Raw genomic sequence first — 19,148 nt, forward strand, 5'->3', positions numbered from 1 at the left:
TTTCATACTCCAATGCCTGCTTTCTCTGATTGCTGGCCATCTCCTTTGCAGTATCTCCATCCTTCTGGCTGCAACAGGTCGCCCCTCATTGCTGAAATGGTTTTGATCCTTTGTACCATCACTGCCTGCACTGGACAGTTTTGGCACCCTGTGATAGCATATTCCTGCATGCCAAGATACTAACAAAGGGTCTGAACTAGAGGTCTGCTTGGACCTAATTTTAAAGCCTGGCCCAACCCCTGAATAGATACATTGAGGGCACTGATGTACATTTCTGCCCCTGTAGTTCATGAGCAGGGGTGCGTAGGCAAGAGTGTGACCTGGAAAAGCTGGAGCAGCCACTCTGGCATCTGCGATTGGGCTGTGGAATAGGAACCGGGCAAGCAGGGCCTCTTTCCCTCCTGACTGCAGAGCATCCTCTGAGCCAGCAGGTGCCAATACCAGGTCCGGTCGGGGGACGCTTAGCAGCAGATCAGCACAGAGGGAGCCGGGAATACTGCACCCATGACTGGGCAGGGAAGTGTGGGGATCAGAGCTGCTGGGAGCCTGGGGCACAGCCAAAGATAGGAGATGTCAAGAGCTGGGAAGCGGGGCTGTCTGGACCATGGAGCCCCCTGCAGAGAATAGGAACCAGGCACAGGTAGGAGGAGATGGGGACCAGTGACAGGCTCTGTGGGGAGCCTGCCCCTATCTTCCTCCCATCTCCCTCCGCGCTCCCCTCCCATCTAGGGCTTCCCACTGTCATCCCAGTATACACCTCAGCCACCCCCCATTCAAAGTTACCTTTCACTGCCTCTGAATAACAGTTGGCACACTCAGTGATAAAAGACTATTCAACCCGAGCCAAGCCCCGATGTGTGCTATACAAATTACACCTGACCCAAACCCATCACTGGTTCAGGTTGGGGTGTATGGTATTTTCAAAGAGGGGGGATGTGGACTGGGGCTAGGGAATAAGAGGCATCCATGGGGAACACACATCATTCTCCCACTGGTCCTATGAAGACTTCCCAGGAACAGCAATGGGCCTCAGGCTTTTACCCCTATTTTGCAGGAAGTAGGCCCCATGAGTTATCTTTTTTTCTCATTTGACCTCTAAGACCATGAGATGAGTGGGGCAGAGAACTTAAAGCAGAGCTGTATAAACCTGAGAAACTCAAGTGAATAAACTGACTTTATATTTAAATATAGTTTTATCATTTGGATCTCACAAAACTGAGGAAATAGTAAACTGCTGTGCCAGTTTCCCTGCAGTCCTTGTAATTCAGCTGGCTTCTGACCTGCAGCACCATTTGCTACTGTAGTTTAGGGTCTGTCTTAAGCAGAGTCTGCACTGGAAACTGGACAAAACCACACTTGAGACTAGGCTGAAGTCAATAAACACAGCCACTTTCATGTGTTAGCTGAGCAGGATTTGAACCCAGATAAAAGGCTGGTGCATTAACCCACCCATAACTCTCTGCTTGCTTGACAAAACAAAAATTGCCTTACGAAATTTGAACCTATGGTGAAACCCATTAAAACCCGTGGAGGAATTAAAGAAAACTAGAACAGTGGGGGGGGGGGGGGGGAGGAACATGTCTGTACCAAGACAAGCAGTAAGAAGAAAAGCATTATTTCTAACTGTGATGTATCTTTCTTTCAGCTGAATTCCACTCCATTACCCACCTAACCTGCTAAGTAAAGGATATAACAAGTGATACGTCCCACATCTAGATCACAAAAAAGTAGCACATACAGTATAAGTGTGCATGTTGCCGCACTGGTATTCAATAGTGTGTGTTTTAGCTATTGTCAGGCAGATTTTTCTTGGGGAATGGGGGGAAAGGAAGGAAATGAACCACCAACAGGTGTTTCACAAAGGGTGGTGCGGTTAGTTCACAGATACTAATTCTCCTTCACAACAGGCTTTGTGTCTGAGCTACAGCCACTACTCTCGGTTTCTTCTCTGCTGGTGTGTCATTATTAGAGTCTCCTGCTGTCTGCTCCTTAGTTCTTATCTCTTCAACTAATCTTGATCGTAAAGCTCTTTTATTGTTCATACCAGAAAAGGGAGGAAGAGATGGCGGTGGGCCAACAGTGGAGATAAACAGCTTCACGTTATTTCTAGCATTACGATTTTAATTTCTTCACTGGCTGTTCCATAAGCCTCCTCCCCATAGAGGCAGCAGAGATCAGATGACTTTATTATGTATGACAAACGATGCAATAAGTCATTATGCATGAATACATAATGGCTCTGTTTCTCTGTTGGAACAAGTAATGAGAAGTTTAATCTTCTGTGTTTCTGAATTCACCTTTTTTCATTTTAGTTGACTCCAGCACTGAACTTTGTAGACTAATTCCCTGTGGCAGCTGACTGGGGAGATACAACTTCAGAAAGTATATCTGAGAAATATTGTTACGGCAAGATTAGTGAAATGGAAGCAACATCCCTTGTTAATATACCCCAGTGTAAACAGACATTGCAGGCAATGCTAGTGTACTGCAACAATTAACATGGTCAAATATACCACTTTTTTACTTTTAATTTCCAAGCCTATGACTTTCCAAATAACAAAATGAATTGAAATTAGGGTTCTTTGTGCATTATTGTGATCAGAGAATGGGGCAGTGAATTTCTGGATATGCTGCTGCAAGCTGAAAACAAACTTTGAAATGGAAAGCTCCCTTCCTGTTGTACAGAGAATATAGGTAATGTCAGTACAAACTACCGCTGTGTGGTTTGCTTAATTCTGATAGATTTTGGAAGTGGAAGTGTGTGTGTGTGGGGGGGGTACAATTTATTTCAAATTGTAGCCTGATTTAACAGAACATCATTTATGAGATATGGAACAAACAAAACCTGAGATATTGTGGCATGGTTTCATTGTTAGGAAGCAAAAGGTGATGTATACGTTAGTATGAGCTCCACAGCCATTGCTATTATGATACAAAACTGGCAGCATGGCAGGAAATGGTGATGGGGCAGGGATGCACAACTGACTCTCTTCCCAACTAATATTCTTTGTAGGATCATAGAGTTTTAGGGCCAGATCACCTAGTCTGATCTCCTGCAAATCACAGGCCATAGAATTCCATCCAGATACTCCTGTATTCTTCCAAATAACTTGTTCGACTACAGCACATTTTCAATTTGTTTTGAAAGCATGAATAGATGATGGATTTCAGAAGGTTAAGACGGCTGCCAAAGGAATAATATAGGCCCCAATCAGCTATCTGATTTGTGCATGTGGACCTCTGTGCCGGTGCTGGAGGTCTTTGGCCTGTATGGAGTCCTTTGTAATCAATGTGCAGGACTGATACCTTAAAATATAAATAATGTATGTTCTCTTTTATTTATTTATGTTTTTGACATGATATGGTTGAGGAAGATAACGAAAGAGCCAGGGTCCTGAAGGATAAATGCTTACCCTAAAGGATTTATCAGAAGGAGCTTCCACAGTAAAGTTGAAGCAACTTTGATTCAGCAGAAATAAAGAGTGCCCATTTGAGAAATGCCGCTCCATGTACTTAAATCCATCCCTGTTTAGGACAGTACTTAAGTATGTGCTTAATTTAAAGCACATGCTTGGGATTTCAGTACATGCTTAAAGTGTTTTTCTGAATAAGTATTCTTTCCTGAATTGCTTCTTATGATCTTCATGTATAATGAACTGCTAAAGAGACTGAAGTTAGACCTTCTTATCCAGAGTCTGAATCTCTAGCAAATGTCTGATTACAACTCTAGGTAAAAGAAGATTAAATCAGCTCAGATTAACTTTGTTTATAAATGTTTGTGTATTTTAAAGTATATTAGTATTTTAAAAGTGCCAACTATGTGTGGAGTCTCATGAAACACTAATTATCTGTACTTTAGAGAAGATAGATACATTTAGGAATTGCCACTTAAGTGGGGTCAAAACTTAATTACATTTGACTAGCATTACTCACTTAATTACATTTGACTAGCATAGCTCAACTAAAAGTGTGTATCTTTGTGTGCTTGCATAAATATAACTGTTAGAGAGGTATGCATGTATGTATTTTTGTGATGGTTAATTAAAAGAACATATCTGCACAAAGCCACGGACTTTATCATCTGTCACATTTCTTATTTCCTCTGATAATTTCATTAGAGGAGTGCCCAGCCCAGTAGCACATGTAAGCTGAAAAGAGAAGACATATATTCAAACAAATCATTTACTTGATATTTCATTAAATACCTGATCCTGCCCTCTTTACTCAGGCAAAAGACCCACTAACTTCAGTGTGAATGAGGCATGTAGGATATTAGGATTGGGCATAGGGCTTTGTTTATAAAACACATTGTCAAAAGGGAAGGAATATATAATATAGCATGCCTTGTGTTTCCTAAGTATTAACATACCAATCCTGTAACTTCTTGCATGTGATGGACTCCTGCACCTGCTCAGAGCCCCATTGGGGATTAGGGATGAAAATAATGTTTTAAAAAAGTAAATGTTTAAACTATTAAAATTTTACTGGTTAAACATTTAACTGTTAGGCACTACTGCCGCCCTGTGCGCCTGGGGTCCCGACTGCCAGCGGCCCCCCGTGCCTGGGGTCCCAACTGCCACTGCACGCATGGGGCTCTGCTGCCACCCCGTGCAAAGCTCTGGGCATGAGAGCTGCCAGCAGCCGGGACGGGGGGGGGGGGGAGGGGATCAGCAGCTAGGATCTCTGGGGGGGACAGCAGCTGGGAATGGGGGTGGGGGGAATGGAGGGACATGGCAGCCGGGACTTGTGATGCGGGCTGGCAGTAGGGTCCCGCAGCAGAGTTTAAATGTTAACCAGAATACCTTACCAATAAGACTGATGCTTATTGGTTAACCGGTTAACATTTTACATCCCTATTGGGATCAACAAGTTTCAGGATCCAGGCCAATGTAACAAATGAGGAGTAGAATACGTTATTGGTAGCCTAAATTCTGTTCTGATTCAGGATCTTCCAGCATAAATTCAAATAAGCTAAAATTATGTCTAGGCATTATTATTGAATTGCTACAGTACCAGCACTGTGCTAGGTGTTTAAAGACCAGGAGTAAGGCAAGATCCTTGCAGTAATAAGTGTTTGCTGTGAACATGTCCATCTTGTTTTGGCATTCGTATGCCTAACATGCTCAACAAACATTTCCTTAACATGAACAAAGCCACTGCAGAACAATGTGGCATGACTAGTCTTGTGTTCAAAAATTACACTTGACTGGGGATTTAAGATATCCCTTTCCAAGTCACAGAAGAGATTTACACCAAATTCCACCAAAACTCTGTATGTTCGTGGAGTGTTACATATAGACACACATTTATGACAGGCATTCATATTTAAGGCCAGATTGTGCCTGAATGATAGTCTGATGCACAAGGACGAAGTGGAGCGAAGGAGCTATTACTCCTTTCTGGTCACTGTACAGTTGCCAGGCCCATTTACAACCCCTGAGGTGTCAAGGATTGCTCTCTCCGAGAAGCCTCAGGGCAGAAGCCACCTCAGCGAGGACAGGAAAGAGAGAGAAGGACGCAGGACCATGATCCAGTGAAACTGGCGGACTGCAGATTGGAACACAGACTCCTCAGGCAGATACAGTCGGTCTCAGAGCTCCCCAGGGGAAGTGGATCTCCATACCTACCCACAATTCAGGGCTGTGCCTGACAAATGCAGTTGAGTTCCTCATGTGCATTTAATTTTTTAAAATAGTAACATTATTTTGACATTTCTTATAAAAATCCAAGCTCCCATATTAAAAGGTATAAATATAGGAGCTATAAGACTTAAGGAAGCATTACTAAACTATGTGCATAATTAAAGAAATTTGTTATCAATGCTGCATGAACGCTTCAGTTGCATAAATCTGTAGAAAGCATACTCATTCATAATCCAAAATGCACTAAACCAAGCGGCTTACCCTAAATCCATCTCTTCAGAAAAACATCCAGTAAAAAAAAAATCAAACACAGTGACATAAAACAAATTATTTCAGTCTGTGACTACATGTCTTTCTGTTCCAATACTACATAATCAAATACAGACCAAACTCTCTGATTTTTATCTTAATGGAATGAGTGATTTTTATTTTTAATATATTATTTTGTACATCATCATCATAAAGGATATCCAACTGCAAATTTGGGGCACTTGAAAAGTATTTTCATTGCTCTCAGATACTACAATGACGGGTGCTATAAAATCTCTGAGATGGACAGATATATTAGATAGATATTAGGTGATATTCATGCCTGTGCAGAGGGACAGCACAACCACTCTAACCGTATTTTGATGGCTTAAGTGGAATTTAAGTGGTGCTTGGCCTTATGCTGGGTCTCTGTAGTAGGGTCAAGCTCCTACCTTATGAATCAGACTTTGTATTAATTATATTTTTTTCAGAACAAATATAAATTATATTAAGACTTACAGTCCAGACTAATGACATATTGCCAATTTCCATGAAAATTATATCAATGATATGTTCTTACCACACACAGATGTGTGTGTGTGGTGGGGAACCAAACCCACTTAAGTAGGCTAACGAAGGATGAACAGGAAAATAATATAGAGAATACACAGACCTATAAAAGAATGGTGTTCTATCTGGCTGGAATGGAGGTTTATTTTATAACTATCAACAGAGCATTGCCATAGCTGCTTATATTAGAAGCTCTAATGCTAATTTCAGATCTTTTCTTATTCCTCTGTATCTCTTCTATATAGAGTGCCGTATAGGACAACTTTTCCAATGTGTTTTGGCACATCCATTTCATTTGAAAGTTATTTGTTTGAATTAATAGAGAACAAATGGAGTTTAGTTATGCAGTGTAGTTTAACAGCAAGAGGTCTTTCCAGTTTCCTAGCATAGATTTGAGAGCAGTAGAAATTAGATTGTCAATAAGTTTGGGTTATTTTAAGGTTATGTTCATATATATTAATGCTTGAATGATTTTAAATTAAATCCATCTCAGATTGTTCCCCATTGACCTACTGCACAGCCAGCAGTTATGACCTTGGGTGAAGCTTCATAAACAACTGTGGTATCAGTTCTTTATGTGCAAAAAATTCAGCAGTCTTTCCTTCAATCTGCAAGCACTTAAGGAAGTGTTCACCTCAAGGATGTGAATACTAACTATATGCAAATAAGAAAGTAATCAGGATGTGGGGTGGAAAGACAGATGAAGGCATAGGCTAGTGGGACCCTCTCCCTGGAAATATACATTCCATGACAATCTAGCTCATAACCATGAGTCAGTTCAAAATTTAAATATCTAATTGACTAGAAATCAAGATGGTCTCTTGAAAAGTGATCTTTCATAACGTGCCATTTGCTTGGTCCTGTGCAAAACCCATAATGAAAAAGATCAGGGAACATGTTGGTGCAATGTTCTGAGTAAATAGTGGCCACAGCAGACTAAGTTCAGCTTCAGAGTGAAGAGTACAAATAAAATTTCAAATAAGTTAAGCTTTTTGAAAAATAGTATTTTAAAATGTTCAGTGAAGTATAACGATTCAGATAAAGTGAAAGGTGAAAATCCTTCTATTATTGACAGATACAATGATGTCTGCCTATAAGTGAGGGACCCCAGGTGCAGACTCGTGAGCTTGGTACATGAGAAACATAGGAATTGAAATCTCAGATAATACAATGGCCCTGACAAGAAATATTTTAAAGAGAGTGAGTAATAAAATGCCCATACATTTTAGCTTAAAATTTAGGTTGTTTAAATGCATTTTCTCTCAATGCAATCAAAAATATTAACCTTCAGACCAATGTCTTTTTACATCTCTTGAAAATTTCCTTGGGATAGAAAAATGGTTTCCAGCTCACCTCTATGGCCAATTAGGATGATTGATAGAGTGACATAAGTGGTACTGAGCAGGGGATGTAAGGTTGGTGGGGTGGGGAGAGGGGAGGTGTTTAGTCTGAGGGGCATATGGTTTGGGGGGGGCATATGGTTGGGTAATTGGTAGGGAAAGTATGGTGGGGAGAATGACATGAGGATGCTGAGACGTCTGGGTCTCGGAAAACCCATCCTCTGACAAGCGGGATTTCTCTATGTCAGGAATTCCTTGCATACGTTCTGTGAGGAGACTCTACCACAGGGAAATCCCTGCCTGTAACAGATAGGCCCAGACACTCAGACTAGCCACAGTTTGATAGTGGCAGAGAGGCAGTAGTTCTTTTTCTGCAGATTTTGGGGACCATCCATTGACTTGGGGAGGGCAAAAATACTTCTTGATGTCACCCTAAAGAAGGAAGATGGGAGTGGGGAGAGACATCAGTCTGATCCTCCCCCACCAGCAGACAATTGGGGAAAAAGAGATGAATGTCACCCTAAAGACTCTAAGGGTACATGAGGAATCCTAAGTATAGGTTTATTGGGAAGGTATGATTGGCTTATGGGGATCCAAGGGCATGGAGCTGGAGCCCATGCATTTTAGAGACAAGCCTTAGGGATCCCTAGCAAAGATGGCTTTTCTGGTGAGCTGAGTGGAAGTCTGGTGGAAGCATAGGGAGGGGGCATTGAGTGGATCTGCACTGTAGCAGGAGGCATGGTGCAGCAGAAAAGAACCATGGAGGCAGCAGGTCTCTGGTAGAAGAGGTCATGGGAAAATAGTGTTCTGTTTGGAAGGCCTGGGTTTGAGGTGATCATGATGGGGGGGGGGGGCTATAGTGAGGGAGTGGAGATAGGTAAGGAATAGGGCTCTGCAAGTAGGGGACATTAGACCATAGTGTAACAGGGCTGTAGCAGTGAGGCACTGGGGAGTGAGTCTGCTCCCCAACCCCACATCTCAGTAGCACATTCTTACAGTCCAGACTAAACAAAGATTGCAGAACAATCAAACTTTAAAAGATTAAATTTTAACTGTTAATCTGAGCCTCCTTCATGGTTATCTCCAAACAGTGCTTCTCCCATGTTCTCTGTTTCTCCCAACCCTCATTCTCTGGCTTGCCGCAAGTCACTACAGAATCACAGGGCTAGAAGGGACTGCCAGGGTCATCTAGTCTAACCCCGTGCCAAGACTCATGATTTGTTGTATCTAAACTATCCAAGACAGATGGCTATCCGGTCTCTTTTTGAAAACCTCCAGTGAAGGAGCTTCTACAACTTCGCTAGGCAGTTTGTTTTATTGTCCTACTGTTCTTACAGTTAGGAAGTTATTCCTGAGATTTAATCTGAATCAGTGATGCTGTAGTTTGAACCCATTGCTTCTTCTCCTGCACTCTCTGTTATATCCTTGGGGGGCAGCCGGTTTAGGAAGAAATCACTTGAGGCCAGACAGCAGACAGCTAACAAAACTACCATTTTATTTACAGACACAGAGCTCACCCAACTGGCCGAAACTGGCTGGGCTATCCCCTAATAATCTAACTCAGTTGCCATAGGAACAAAAACCATGACAACCAAATACACAACATATTCCTCCCCCCCTAATAAGAACATCCCCTAAATAAAACACACACTAGACTAGAGAAGGAGGGTAGACTGCCTCCATTCCCGGCTAAACCCTGGGGATTATTTTGCCCCATAACCGTGGGTTCGCCCTAGCTAAAGATCCAGCCGATGAGGAGGCCTTCTGTCTCTAGGTGGATTACAGCGAACTTCTGGTGGTGTTGCACCCGAAAGTACCATGGGCTCTGGGTCCGCAGCACGAACAGGTGAGGAGGTGGTATCAGCTCGTGCTGGGCAAAGGGGTATCTCAGCCGCCGGCAGTAATGGAGGAGAACAGTCAGAAACAGGTGATTTGTGATTCGGTGTCTCACCAGAAGTGGTGAAGTCAGACCCCTCAACTGCAGATGTGTCCTGAGGACTGGCATGACCTGGCAACAGCTGATCTACATGTCGCCGCCAGGTAAGATTCTCTGCAGTCCGGACTGTGTAGGAAACAGGTCCTGTTTGAGTGATGATTGTGGCAGGGACCCATTTAGCTCTGGAAGTATAATTCCGAGCCAAAACTGGCTGTCCCGGGCTAAAGGTTCGCTCTTTTGCTCTGGGTGCTCGTCTGATAACTTGATTTTGCTGCTGATGTTGCACAATTTGTCGGGGTTCAGAAGGTTTCAGCAGATCAAAGCAAGTGCGCAGCTGTCGTCCCATCATTAGAAAGGCCAGAGATGCGTGGGTCGTAGCATGAGGTGTGTTTCTGTAGGAAAGTAAGAAGGTATCCAGGCGCTTTTGAATGGAGTGTTGTCCCCTTGCTGATTTCAAAGCGTGTTTCATTGTCTGCACAAATCTTTCAGCTAATCCGTTGGTGGATGGATGATATGGTGCTGACGTGATGTGGTGTATCCCGTTTGCCTTCATAAAATTTTGAAACTCCTGAGAGACGAACTGCGGTCCGTTGTCACTCACAAGTCGTTCTGGCAGACCAAAACGACTAAAGAGTCCTCGTAGTTTTTGGATAGTACTCTTTGCAGTAGTGGACTGCATTATAGAGACTTCTGGCAATTTAGAATGGGCATCTACTGCCACCAAGAACATGCTTCGTTCAAGGGGGCTGGCGAAGTCAACGTGAATACGTTGCCACGGGTTTTCAGGCCAGTCCCATGGGTGTAGGGGTGCCCACTGGGGTGCATTCCTCACACCCTGACATGACATACAAGCTTTTGCCTTCTCTTCAATAGCGCTGTCCAATCCAGGCCACCAAAAATAGCTTTGTGCAATTTCCTTCATGCGCACTATTCCACAGTGACCGGAATGTAGCTGTTCTAACATCTGTGATCTCAGTGGTGGTGGAATAATGACACGTCTCCCCCACAACAAACAACCAGATTGGACCGATAACTCCATCCTCCTGGACATGTATGTAACAAGGTCGGGTGAGACCGGAGAGGTTTGTCGAGATTTTCCATGCATCACCAGGTCCATAACTTGGGACAATACTGGGTCAACGCGAGTTGCCTTCTTTATCTGAGTAGCAGTGATGGGTGTATTCTCTATCTGTTCAAAGTAGAAGATTTCCTTTTGGGCACTACCTTGATGTTTGACCGGCAAAGGCAACCTTGAGAGGCCATCTGCATTGCCGTGCAGAGTGGATTTCCGATATTTGATTTCATATGTGTGTGCTGAAAGTAACAATGCCCAACGTTGCATACGACTAGCAGCTAATGGGGGAATGCCTGTGTAGGGTCCAAAAATTGATGTCAGAGGTCTGTGAGAAGAGTAAACTTTCGCCCAAACAGGTAGTGATGAAACTTCCGAATTCCAAAAACAATTCCTAATGCCTCACGTTCGATTTGGGCATAGTTAGTTTCTGCTTTGCTTAGAGTGCATGAAGCAAAAGCAATAGGTCTCTCTTCTCCCGAAGGCATAATGTGTGACACGACTGCTCCCACTCCATAAGGGGAGGCATCACAGGCCAATTGTAGGGGTAAGGATAGATCAAAGTGTGTTAGAACTTCAGAATTTAGCAATGCATCCTTAGCTTTGTTAAATGCAACATCACAGGCTTCAGTCCACTTCCAGGTCTTGTTCTGCCCAAGGAGCTCATGAAGTGGTTTTAACAGTGTGGCTAACTGTGAGATGAACTTTCCATAATAGTTCAGTAGTCCTAGAAATGAGCGCAGTTGGCTTACATTTCGAGGTGGGGGAGCCTCCACAATAGCTTTAACTTTTGCAGGGGCCTTATGAAGACCTGCAGAATCAATGATGTGTCCCAAATATTCAACAGAGGGCTTGAAGAATTCACACTTGTCTTTGCGAACTCGTAGGCCATACTCTTCCAGTCTTTGTAGGGTAGCCTCTAAATTCTTTAAGTGATCCTCTTCATTTCTTCCAGTGACCAGGATATCATCCAGATAGCACTGAACTCCTGACAAGCCACACAAGATCTGGTCCATAGCCCTCTGGAACAGGGCGGGAGCAGACGTTATTCCGAAGGGTAGGCGACAGTATCGATAAAGCCCCTTATGAGTCACAATAGTCAACAGCTCTTGGGACTTTTCATCGACGTGCATCTGTAAATATGCTTGACTCAGATCAATCTTACTGAACTTTTGTCCCCCAGCCAGGCCTGCAAAGAGGTCATCGATGCGGGGAAGCGGGTATTGCTCTGCACACAACATTGGGTTGACAGTGACTTTAAAATCACCGCAAATCCGGAGAGAGCCATCTTTCTTCACTATTGGAACGATAGGAGTGGCCCATGAGCTATGGGTAACTGGTATTAGGACTCCATTGGTGACCAGGCGCTCCAGGTCCACTTCGACTTTCGGCCTGATGGCATATGGCACAGTTCGGGCTTTCAGATATTTTGGTGGACTGTCAGGTTTAATGTTCAATGTCACAGTGATTCCCTTCATACTTCCCAAATCATCTCCAAAAACAGCAGCATATTTCCTTAGTATAGGGGTTAGACTGGTTTCTTCTTTAGTCATCCGGTGCACTTCTGCCCAGTTCAGTTGAATCTTCCCAAGCCAAGACCTACCCATTAAGGCTGGGTAGTTACCTCTCACCATAAACAGTGGCAATTTAGCAGCCTGTCCATTGAGCTCCACCTTAACATCAATAGTGCCCAACATGGGCACAGCTTCTCCCATATACGTCTTCAGAACAGTTTTTGTTGCCTTAAGCGGAAGATGCTGTAGCTTTTCTTTATATACAGTCTCGGAGACCAGCGAGACAGCTGCACCGGTGTCCAGTTCCATGCGTATAGGTTTGCCATCCAACAACGGGGTTACCCAGTATTCATGTGAGCCCATTGCCAAAGACACAACATGCAGTGGCACTTCCTCTTGCGATGAGGTGTCACCTTGATCATCCTGGGTCTACTCTAGGGTATGCAGGGTTCCTCTTTTTGTCAGCCAGACCACAGGCCTCTTTTTCTTTTGTTTACAGGCACACTCAATGTGTCCCTTTTTGCCACAGTGTCGACACACCAGGTCCTTACACCAGCATTCTGATGCCTGGTGACCCGGCTTACCACAGCGGTAACATTCTTGACTCTGCACAGTTTTGTGGGTCGGTTCTTGTGACACTTTTTGCACCCTGGGGGATGCACCGATGTATTGCGCCTCCCTTGTAGCCAGTTCCATGGAGAGAGCAATATCAACAGCCTTCTGTAAGGTAAGCTGAGCCTCTGTCAGTAGGCGCTTCCGTATAGCTTCACTGTAGAGGCCACACACTAACCTGTCACGCAGGGCATCATTTAACATTTTTTTAAATTCACAGTGTTCTGCTAGCTTTTTTAAAATGGCTACAAATTGTACAACTGTTTCATTTTCATTTTGGTCTCTTTTGTGGAACCTATATCTTTCAGCAATTACCAGTGGTTTTGGGGAAAAATGGGACCCCAGGATTTCCACAATGTCACTGTAAGATTTAGTTGCTGGCTTAACAGGGTGTAGTAAGCTGCGTAGCAGGGAGTAGGTTTTAGCCCCTACAACACTTAAGAATATTGGCACCTTCTTTGCTTCTGTAATGTCATTTGCAATAAAAAAAAGCTCAAAACGCTCAGTATACACATGCCACTGCTCTATATTCTCATCAAAAGGTTCCAGTGGCCTGGTCAGAGTAGCCATGATTTTAGTTTCACTTTCACAGTCAGTGCAAACAAGCAGCTTTTTTGTTTGTTTGTTCTTTACCTTGACTTCTACTTCCTTCTGTTACTGGAGCAGCACCGGAATCTCACCCTCATCGCCACTTGTTATATCCTTGGGGGGCAGCCGGTTTAGGAAGAAATCACTTGAGGCCAGACAGCAGACAGCTAACAAAACTACCATTTTATTTACAGACACAGAGCTCACCCAACCGGCCGAAACCGGCTGGGCTATCCCCTAATAATCTAACTCAGTTGCCATAGGAACAAAAACCATGACAACCAAATACACAACACTCTCTAGCAAAAGAGAACAATTTTTCTCTATCTTTTTTATGGCAGGCTTTCAGGCATCTGAAGATGGCTATCATGTCCCCTCTTAACTTCCTCTTTTCCAAACTAAACATACCCAGTTTCTTCAGCCTTTATTCATATGGCTTTCATTCCATCCCTTTGATCATGTTTGTTGCTCACCTCTGGATCCTTTCCAGTTTCTTTACATTCTTTCTATACAGTGCTGACCAAAATTGGACACAGTACTCCAGCTGAGGCCTAACCAGTGCCAAGTAGAGTGGTACTATCACCTCTTGTGACTTGCATGATAGGCCTCTGTTAATGCAATCCAAAACTGCATTTGCTTTTTTTGCAAGAGCATCGCATTGTTGACTCATGTTGAGGTTGTGATCCACCACAACTCTCAGATCCTTCTGTGCAATGATGCTGCCAAGCTAGTTTTCCCCCATTCTGTATTTGTGTGTTTGGATTTTCTTCCCTAAATCTAGCACCTTACATTTGTCTTTGTTTAATTTCATTTTGTTGTCTATAGCCCAGTTCTCCAATTTATCAAGATACTTTTGCATTTAGTTCTATCCTCCAAAGAGTTTTCAACCTCCTATAGCTTCGTGTCATTTGCAAATTTAATCAGTATGCGCTCTATTCCTACATCCAGGTTATTAATAAAGATGTTAAATAACACCAGACCCTGAACAGATCCCTATGGATCCCACTTGAGACCTCCTTCTAATCTGACATCATTCCATTAATATTACTCTTTGTTTGTGGCTGTTTAACCAATTATATATCCACTTAAGGGTAGTTCTACTGAGTCTGCATTTCTCCAGTTTACTTATGAGAATGTCATGTGGGACTGTGTCAAAAGCATTGCAAATTCCAGGTATATTATGTCCACCGCATTCCACTATACATCACAGGCTTTTTCCCCTCCCAAATCTCTTGAACACTTGTAACCCTGCCCCCAACCTCAGCCTTCCCAATAGCAGTGGTTCTCAACCTTTCCAGACTACTGTACCCCTTTCAGGAGTCTGATTTGTCTTATGTACCCCCAATTTTCACCTCATTTAAAAACTACTTGCTTACAAAATCAGACACACAAATACAATTTCAGCACACTATTACTGAAAAATTGCTTATGTTCTCATTTTTATATAATTATAAAATAAATGACCTGAAATATAAATTTTGTACTTACATTTCAGTGTATAGTATATAGAGCAGTATAAACAAGTCACTGTATGAAATTTTAGTTTGTACTGACTTCATTAGTGCTTTTTATGTAGCCTGTTGTAAAACTAGACAAATATCTAGATGAGTTGATGTACCCCTGGAAGACCTCTGAGTACCCACGGGAGTATGCATACCCCTGGTTGAGAACCACTGCTCTATAGAAATTCCACTGCTGCACCTGCCTTAGTAGCTGTGTCACATCACATTCCCACCCCAGGACATATGCTGTCTCCCTCCCAGTCCCATACAGTGCTCAGACTAAAGGGACATGTCTGTGAGATGAAACTGTGATTAAAATTTCCATTATATTGGAAAGTTGCTCTACATATTAGACTCCTGCAGACACAGACAGTTGTGCAGGTACAGAGAGACATGCTGACAGGAATTAAGGAAGTTAATTTTTGTCCTTTAGATAGAAGTAATCTTCCAGAATTAAATCGGCTTCCAATCATTCACATAAAAATTACAGTCACCTTTAAATGTTGTTTTAGTTTAACTTATGTATTTCTCATTTATCTGTGACGGGATTTGAAAAACAAAACTGTGCATATAAAGTGTGTGTGTGTGTGAGAGAGAGAGAGAGAGAGAGATGACACATTCCAGGACAGTAATGAAGATTTTACATCTGTATATTATCTACATAGGGCTAGATTTCACCATTCAGACACTGCCCAGAGGAAGGGGCAGTGCAAAGGCACACTGCCCCCATGGGCCCCACCACGATCACTTGAACTACTACACGCTTTCAAGGAATGCACTTTACTCTCCTTGCTGCACTGACTTCTCTACGGGAGAGCACGGAGCCGGTACAGGTCTATGGTATTTTCCAGAGTGGACTGTGTCGTGACCTTAGCTGGGCTGAGGCAGACTCAGGAGGAGCCCAGCTCCTTCTATTTTGATAAAAGCAAAGGGAGAGTTTCTCTTCCTTGATTTGAGAAATTCTGCTGCCCCAGAGATTCCCCTCTTCCCTGGCTGGTAAGGGGAGGACTCAAGTGAAAACATCTGGAGGCACTGGGCCTAGGTGAGATGTTTCTGGGGCTCTCAGCCTTCTTGACAACTGGAGCAGCAGCAGCAGCCCCTGAAAGGTGACTGTGTCCCCACTGAAGAAGTGGCCTTCTTTGGGACAGGAACACTTTGGATATATTTCTTTTCCTTGTTGCATGCAATCACCTTGTGCTGATGCAACTCTGCATCCCCACTACATTAACAGTGAGTCCTTCTCCTATTTTCATCCACTTCAGTAACCAGGTGAGAGGAGGGCATTTTGGCCCTCAACTTGCACCTCTATAAAAGTGCCAGGCACACCCTAGCCCATATCTAGTGGGATCTTAATTATGACTAATGGGGAGAGAGAGAGAGTTTAAAAAAACCCATAATTTTAATAATGAACAGGAATACAATTGGATCATAATATTGAAATACTAATAATTCTCTTTGAAAAGCCATGCATTTTAATGGATTGCCATCTGTTCAACCCTTTTACTAAGAAATAGATTTGTCCTGCTTAATGCAAACAATATTGGGATGAAACTATACATTACACAGTAGATTGCTAAGCACTTTGGAGAAACATGTATTCTCCTTAACTTTCTGCATGCCAGTACTTTATTTTAGTAATAACTTCATTTTGTTCTTTCTTTTGTCTGAATATCTTATTAAAACAATCCACCTAATGCACAGTAAAGTTGTGATGGGCACCACAAGAGCTGCTATGCTCTCAATTAGGTTCCAGCAAAGTAACCCTAGTGTCCTCTAAATTAAAATCCCAAACTGAGTTCATCAGGTTTCTTTTCCATTGAATTTACAGCAGGAAGCTATGTGCCTCATGTTTCGAGTCCATCTTAATCTAGAAAGAGTATTTTTAAAACTAAGGCACTGGCATAAATCATTCTCTACAAAGTAAAGGATTTACAAATTGCTCAGAGGCTAAAATACACAGGATGCAGATTAAAAAAAATTGTCTTAACACTTAAGAGTCCTATCCAGGGAGCTTGTTTGATCTCTTAAACAAGAATTCATAGAGAAGAAAAAGCCAAACAAATAATAAATCAAGTTATTTTTCCCCTCTGTAATAACCAAGTATTCCTAGGGTACCTTATTAGGATTACAAATGTACTTTCAATGGTATCAATTTAGAAAGAGTTTCTTATTGTCGCCTAATCAGGTTGGGTGGGAGATCTAATTTTACAGCCTTGTGGCAGAAGTTTAAATTTAGCATAGCCTCAAGCTTTCTGCACCCCCTCTTTATCTCTTTTGTAATGGACTGTACAAAGAGAAGGATAAAAAGGTGCTGCTGTCATAGTCTCGAGGGTGGAAAAAATTTATCAGTGTTGCCATCAATGCCAGGAGCAACTAGCTGTCTTCAGGACTAGGAACAAGCTGCTCGATATGAAAGCAGTATTAATAATAGCAAACATGGCAAATTGCAGCTCCCTCCCAATCTCCTTTCTTCCCCCCCCCCCAAGTTCAGATTTTTCACACGGCTGAGATGATTCTTTGGCTTAGGTAGGAGCCCTTTTCTTAGAGGTGTTAGCTACGGGGAAAGTGAAGCCACCACAAAGCTAGTAACTAGAAATGTATCTATATGCCAAACAGCAACTCTGTCACTATACTTGAGATGCCAGTATAGGGACCTACTTCAAAAGCAATGCACTAGAGATGCTAGTATAGCGAGCTGCTGTACCAGAGACCAAGTTAGCAGAGCAAAGCTATTGAAGAAAAGATGCAAAGCAAGATCCTAGAGCTCCATAGATTCTGGTGTTGCAACACACTCGCCCGCACTCCCCTAGGTTTGTAACAACCCTATCCCCTTCCCCCCGGTACCGCGGTGATCCCTGCCCCGGCTGTCTCCTCGGGATGCCAGCCCTACCCCCGTCTCCAAAACGCCTCTCCCCCTCGAAGAAAGTTTGGTCTCTTTGCTTTCCTCCCTTCCCTTTCACCTGACAGCCACCTGCCGTCCGAACTGCCATGGGAGGCAGCGTCCCCTCCCATCCCGCAGCCTGCCCTGTTCTCCGGCAACAGGCACCGAGCCTGCGGCACAGGTCTGGCCAGCGGCCTCCCGCGGCTTTGGGGGCGTCTCCCCGGGACCAGGGTGGGACCGCGGCAGCCAGAAGCGGCAGGCTGTGCCGGGGATGGGTCTCCAGCACACCCCAGCCCCTTCTCTGCAGCCGGCTGTGGTGACTCCCCGCACGCCGGGCGCCTGAAACCCCCGCCTGAGCCGCTGCCCCGGAGCGGGCTAGGGGCGGCAGCAGCTGCGCTTACCTCTGTCCAATGTGAGCGGCTGGACCGCTGTCAGCGTCGCCATGTCTGCGGCTGCCGCCGGAGTGACGCTCCGCTCCGCTCGGCTCGGCTCGGCTCGGCTCCAGGGGCGGCGTGCCGGGAGCCGAGGCGGGGCAGGGGACGGGGAGGAGGCTAAGGCGGGGAAGGGACGGGGGCTAGGAGTTGGCCGGGGCTGCCGGAGGTCGCTCCGTGGCGAGGAGGCGCGCAAGCCGCATGTAGGCAGGCGGCCGGGCGGGCGGGGCGGACTCCGCGCTGGCCGGGCGCCAGGGATGTGCGTGAGCCGCCGCTGGCTCCCCGGGCGCCCTGCCTGTGGAGTCCAGATGTGCGCGGCAGCCGCCCGGCTTGGGCCGTGTTCGCTGGCCGGCCGGGGGCTCCCCCGCAAGGGCCGGTGCCAGGGGCGAGCCCGCCGGCACCTTCCGCAGCCTCGGCGTCAGGAAACTTAGTATTGCACAGCCTGGGCGGGGGGAGCCGGGCGGAGCCCCTGGGGGAGACACCGACTAGCTGGAGATGCGGCAATGGCGGGGAGTGGGAGCCAGGTTCAAGCCACGGGGAGGGAAGAGACGCCAGCTGCAGCCAGGGCCAGGGAGTGGGGGAGGAGGCAGCATCCAGCTGCTGCCCGAAATGTAGCTTTTCCCCACTGCCACCTCTGACGTCAGCAGCGAAGTGTGGGCTCTGAGAGAGGGCGGGGGGTGGCTGTTGGGCAAGGACTCTGCAGCTGGTTGCCCTGCGTCTATGGGGGGAGGCCAAGGGGTCGGGTGCTGATGGGGAGAGTGTGACTGGGTGTGAACTTCGTGTGTCTGGTTTGTTTAAAAAAGTTGATCAT

General features: G+C 44.7%; 1 protein-coding gene across 3 annotated transcripts in view; it reads right to left on the bottom strand.

Moving 5' to 3' along the window:
• LIN7A (lin-7 homolog A, crumbs cell polarity complex component) overlaps nt 1-18,736 on the bottom strand; it is a 77,001-nt gene extending 58,265 nt beyond the window's left edge. Inside the window, exon 1 of one of the 3 annotated variants that reach the window (XM_044979807.1) lies at nt 13,569-13,615. Coding sequence is in view for 1 of the 3 variants with exons in the window: in XM_044979794.1 (XP_044835729.1) it covers nt 18,308-18,350 (43 nt within the window). In the remaining 2 variants the exon portion in view is untranslated. Of the gene's footprint in view, nt 1-13,568; nt 13,616-18,307 lie in introns of those variants that run through there. The other 2 variants (XM_044979794.1, XM_044979800.1) reach the window with 2 other exon arrangements.
• Nucleotides 18,737-19,148: the final 412 nt, after the last annotated feature.

This window comes from Mauremys mutica, chromosome 1 (genome assembly GCF_020497125.1).
Source record: "Mauremys mutica isolate MM-2020 ecotype Southern chromosome 1, ASM2049712v1, whole genome shotgun sequence".
Classification (NCBI taxonomy): Eukaryota; Metazoa; Chordata; order Testudines; family Geoemydidae; genus Mauremys; species Mauremys mutica.